The sequence below is a fragment of the Impatiens glandulifera genome, chromosome 1 (genome assembly GCF_907164915.1).
Source record: "Impatiens glandulifera chromosome 1, dImpGla2.1, whole genome shotgun sequence".
Lineage (NCBI taxonomy): Eukaryota > Viridiplantae > Streptophyta > Magnoliopsida > Ericales > Balsaminaceae > Impatiens > Impatiens glandulifera.
Window position 1 is genome coordinate 62,067,406 of NC_061862.1, and position 5,626 is coordinate 62,073,031.

At 32.5% G+C, this 5,626-nt stretch overlaps 1 protein-coding gene across 1 annotated transcript; it reads right to left on the minus strand.

Annotated features, from left to right (window-relative positions):
- Positions 1-450: 450 nt before the first annotated feature.
- LOC124917683 (serine/threonine protein phosphatase 2A 57 kDa regulatory subunit B' theta isoform-like) lies at positions 451-5,125 on the minus strand. The gene is made up of 3 exons (XM_047458047.1): positions 4,948-5,125; positions 3,062-4,443; positions 451-1,350 (listed from the first exon to the last, which is right to left on the minus strand). The coding sequence occupies exons 2-3, from the start codon at positions 4,226-4,228 to the stop codon at positions 982-984; spliced, it is 1,536 nt and encodes a 511-aa protein (XP_047314003.1). The 5' UTR covers positions 4,229-4,443; positions 4,948-5,125; the 3' UTR covers positions 451-981.
- Positions 5,126-5,626: the final 501 nt, after the last annotated feature.

Below are 5,626 nucleotides of genomic sequence, written 5' to 3' on the forward strand. Positions count from 1 at the left end.
TAAAATTTAAAGTTTATTTAAAATCATAAAAATTTAATTTAAAAATATTAGTTATATATTATTATTTATATATATATAATTAATTATTATATACCTAACTAATTTTAAAATTTTATATATTTAAATATAAAATTAATTAAAAAATAATAATAAACAAATAACCCTATAAAAAATATATTTATAAAATTAATTATACTAATTTATTTAAATAAATAAATAATAACTTTTTGTTTTTTATAAATATAAATTTATTTATTTTTTTATTTTAATATAAAATAGTATAAAATCATAAAATTTCTTTATAAAATACCGCCAATAAACATATTCACAACAAAATGAACACAATAACCCACTTCACTCAATCAGGTATTTTTCAACCATTTAATCTAAATAAAGAGCTTTTCACATCAAACAATATTTATTTTTTCCAGATTAATTAAAACATAACTCCACATCAAACAAGTAATACTAATAATATCAGGTAAGGGTATCATCATCAACAAGACAGACACAGACAGACAGCTCCTAAATTGTATCAAACCCTTGACCCACAAAAGTTGGATTATAGTATCAGCCAACAGATTAACCAGGCTTTGGTAATAGTGACAATAATAATAACACATCTCTATCTATAACCAATACAAGGGGGAATGACAGAAGAATACATATGTATACATGTTTCATTGAAGACATATAATAAATAAGAACAGAAATCTATCTAACCAAATCCCATAACATTGTAAGTAATGGGTACCTTCAAAACGATGTTTTTCCTTTCCTTTGTTTTGTTTTCTTCTCACCATCTTCAAAAGACAATTATCTTCATTTCTCATCCACCTGTGAGAAAAAAACCCAAACCCAAAATGCAGCACGAATGACACCAATCCATGAGTACTCCACCTACTAATCAATGTAATCATAGTTCTTTCTCACTTCTATAAATTAAACCCAAAAACAGAACAGAACAAAACAAAGAAAACATCAAGGGCGTCCAGATGGCACGGGGGCATTAATTCGCCGAGTGGTGACCAACACTGGTTCGTTATTAGCTGCTTTCATTGCTGCTACATCCTCTAGTCGTTTCCATATAGCTTCCCTTTTCAACTTAGTCTCTCCCTCTTTTGCTTCATCTTCTTGATATCTGACCAAGCAATCCTCAAATAGTTCTGGATCCATATCAGAGAAGATCTTGCGGACATTAAGTGTCAAACTTTGTACAGCATGGTTCCAATGGTTTCTTGTGTTTTTCTCCAAGGCAGGGAAGATGATTGGTAATACAACCCTGTAATTTTGCTTGATTAGGTTTTCTATGTGATCGTTGTTCCATAAGAACAAAGATCTTTCAGCCACCTGCAAATATGGCCTATTAACAAAACTATAACATCATACTGAAACAACAGCAAATATGAATTTAGAAACTCCTGCTGAGTAAAATTTCTATGGATTGACCTCTATTTTACTCATGGGTCATAAGTACCATACCGTTAAATGAAAATGATAACCCACAAAATGATTATTTTTTTTTGTAACCAGGGTGTTCGGGCTAGCTTTTGCACACCTTGACTAATCCAAGACCTCCCCACTTTCAATCTGGTGCTTACAATGAGAATCAAACCAGAGACCTCATTGCACTAAGCCCCTTAGTACAAGCATATTGCCACTAAGCTACTCAGGATGGGTTGAAATCTAATATTTTGTCTCAGTCTATCTGTTTTGAAAACAAAAGGCACGAAGCACACGAGATCACGAGACCTCAATCTCAAAATGTGAAAAACCCTCATGTCACAATCAAATTCCCTGAAATTATACATTATATCTTAGCCAACATCAAAATTCACGAGGCAATGAAGAATAAGTATATCAATATAATGCAGAAAAAAACAACTTTATCTAGAATGGAATCCTCAAACTAGACCCCATTTCTCAAAGCACACTCACATTTCTTCCAGAAGCTTTCAATGATTAAGGTTTTGATACAATGCTAGGGTAATTTTAGCATTTAACTGGGCAAAAAATTGTATTTGGACTAGGTATGGCCTAGTTCAAGAAAGTTAAGAAAGGTAGTCCAAGAAAGCCTGGAAGGTAGTTAGATAATATTAGTATAAATAGTAGAAGATTAGTAGTGTACAGGTGTGTAATAAAGTCGGAAGATTTTATTTTATAATCTCTTATAGTTTTGGTTGTTACACAATCATTCAATTCTAGGTCACTTGAGTAATTCTCCATATCGGGCTTCTGTGTAAAACTACACTCCCAAATACCTCCTTGAAATATAATAAAAAGTTTCCCTAATCCAAATTCATTAATGAAAGACAAAGTAGTTATTCTTCATGGTTGGATAACCCTATAGACACTTTCTTACCTTATGTTACAATTCAAACATTTAGATTTATGAGCCTATGTCCATGAGATTTTAATTTTTTCATTGATGGCTGTTTATGTCATCGTGTTGGCTTATTTGGGATGTTGTTCTTTGGATTTGGTGATAATGTGTTCCTTCATCTAGTGGGGTGAGGCTAAATTTTTCATGTTGCTTTGTCTTTTTTTCGTCTTTTGTCATCGCTGTAATGGGATCACCGAGAACTGCAGCTACAATTTCATAAGGTGAAATGACAAGCTTAAATATACATAAATCTACAAGTTGTTCTAAATTAGAAATCATTAATGTAAAAGATTTAAGTGCTTATTTGAGTTAAGTTCATCACTTAATTATATAGATTCAGCTCAAATTAAGCTAAAAAATTTGACATAATTCGATAAGTTATAAATGACTTAACTTGGTAATATAGTAAGAGCATTCAAAAGACAATTTTATCCCCTGAAAATTAATCAAATTATGTCACTACAAAGATAAAATAGATTTTAATGAGATTTTCACATTAGTTCAATAGTAGTTTATCAAATCAACTTGCATATCAACTATCAAGTACTTAAAATTTATTTTCGAGACACATAATTCAGTATTCAACATTAACACTTAATTTTCAGTTTTGTAAAAAGCACCCAAAGAGAAAGTATTGTGTTAGATAAATAAGAACTTGTCCCTGAAAAAGTAACCAACCTGGAAATGTGAACTACTCAGGCAACGAGAAATTTGGCGAAACAAGGGCACCATACATCGCTGGAATTCGGGAGGTTGAGTTGCTTCTAAGACTTCCTCCAGCTCACTCAAAAACATAACCTCCTTAGAACTGTTGGTTACCGGCCAATACTTCAATAATCCCCTTATGACAGTATCAGCAAGCTTACAGTCCTTTTCTACAAACTGTGTAATGGAATAAGATAACTGTTGGTGGTACATAGTCACACATTTCGGCTTATGAAGTGGAATTAGAGCTCGGACAAGAAATAGTTTGTGCTCCTCTTTCAATGGCAAAGCAAACCCATTAATAATACTACCCAGTATTTCCAAAAGCTCAGCAATACCATTGTGCTTCTCAGTTTCAAAAATAAAGCGATAAAATATGTTATTTATTGCTTTTCTAATGAATGGCCTGTGCACCATAAATTTACCATATATGCGATGCATAACAGTTTTCAGGTACTCCCTTTCTCTTGGATCCTCAGAATCAAATAGATCTAACAACCTCAAAACAAACGACTGATCAATATATCGCTTGGCCAATTTCGCATCTGTTTCGGGTGATGCCACAAATCTCAAAAGGAATTCGTATACCATTTGTAAGTGAGGCCATGATGGGTCCATTGAAGGCTCTTCCTCTTCCAAATCAAACCCTTCTAGAACTTTGTTTTCACGAGGTTGAGGAGTCATTGTCCTAAACAAATTAGAAGACACCATCTTAGCCATTTCCTGAATGACAGTTTCCGCGAATTTTCCATTTGCAGATGTGACGTAGTCAATAAGCTCGACCAAAGTCTGCCTTTTAATGTCCTTCTCTTTCAGATTCTTTGTCGGGTCAGTGAAGTCAAACACCACACAACACAAATTCAGCTTTTTAATCAACAAGTTCTGTTTCTCAGAATTCGGTACGTCTCTAAAATTTGGCAGTGCCTCGTACAAAGCGACTGATATATTCGATTGTGGAAGGTTTACAGCAGAACCTCCACGGCCTGAGGAAGATGTAGTTGTTGTGTTTGCTGCAGTTTTTCCACCATTGTTGGTTCTCGAACCAGATGAAGTGGAAGACGCAATCGAACTGTTCCCATCACGACTTTCTGTCGTTTTAGCCGGTTTCTTTGGCAGCCTGTTCAATATCTGCTTCAACATCCTAATAACTTTAAAAGACAGGTAAATTGTTTTCCTTTTTATGGGTTGATTGTATTCCAAATCGAAAAGTGAAACACACGGCTATCAATGATGAACGGTGTACATTTTGTCGATCATGATGCAGAATCCAGTTTCAAGCCGGTGCTACCAATCCATTGAAACTATCTATATCCAGAAAATAAGCCTTTTGATCCTCTAGCTCCATACCATCTCATCTGGGGAAAAAGAAAAAAAACAAAGCAGGTCCAGATTATTTAGGAAAAAAGGAAGAGCAATATCAAACAAGCATACAATAGAAATCAATACCACAACCCTAGATTTAATCTTTCCATGGAGCTTCTAATAAAAAAAAAGGAGCTAGATTGAATCTAATTCAAGTCCCCGCATCACATCAAGAATATGCAGATAGAAATGAAAAACACGTAATTTGGGCAGATAATGAATTAGATTCGGTTGAATTGATCGATAAAGGTTATATCATATAAATTTGAGAAATACCCAGAACAATTAAAGTGGATCTTTAGAAGATACAAGATCTGGGTATGATCTAGGGAACCCAGTCAGCATTTGTCATGAAGAATTGAATAGCATAGCAGATAAAATGAAAATCAGAAAAGGGCCAAAAGAAAAGAAAAGAGGAGCAATAATGTTGCGCGTGCATCATCCAATTAGTAGTAGATATGAAAGAAAGGAAAGAGAAGTTCTTGTTCGCTGGTTACCTGAAACTTGTATCCACTTTGGCCTTTGAAATAAGCAAGAAAAGAGAAAGCGAACCACCGAAGGAAAGAGAGTTTTCGCTTATAGAATAGGATCGATGAGTGATGAATAAATCTATCTATCTATTTCTATCTATCTGCAAAAGAACCAACAGGGAGAAAGAAAGAAAGAAAAGGGCTACGCAGAGAAAGGGAAAAGGGAAAAAACATTGTCATCTCTGTTTGTTTGTTCATTCTTGCTCTTTCTTTAGCTACCCCAAACTTTTTGCAGTTTTGAATTTATTTTTTTGGATTTTTAATTTACTTATCTTACTATTTTATATCAATTTTATTTAAATCAAGAATTAATAAAAGAAAACAAGTGAGGCACAAAGTTAGTTAAGTAAATCTAGTTATTAATAGACTTTTAAGAAATAGATTGAATCTATAGAAAATCTAATTTCATTTGTAAAATCATATTTATATATATATATAAGAATTTCTTATGGTTGATATACTTTTAGATATAACACTTTTTTTTTTAAATTGATTTTATTGGTGGAGTTTGATGATTTACTTAAATTATAATTCTATATTTTTTTTAATTCAAATTAAATCATAATACATAAATGATCATTTTTTTCTCATTATTTTACTTTCTTTAAATTTTCTTTATTTAATTTTTAATATATTTAAAAACTAG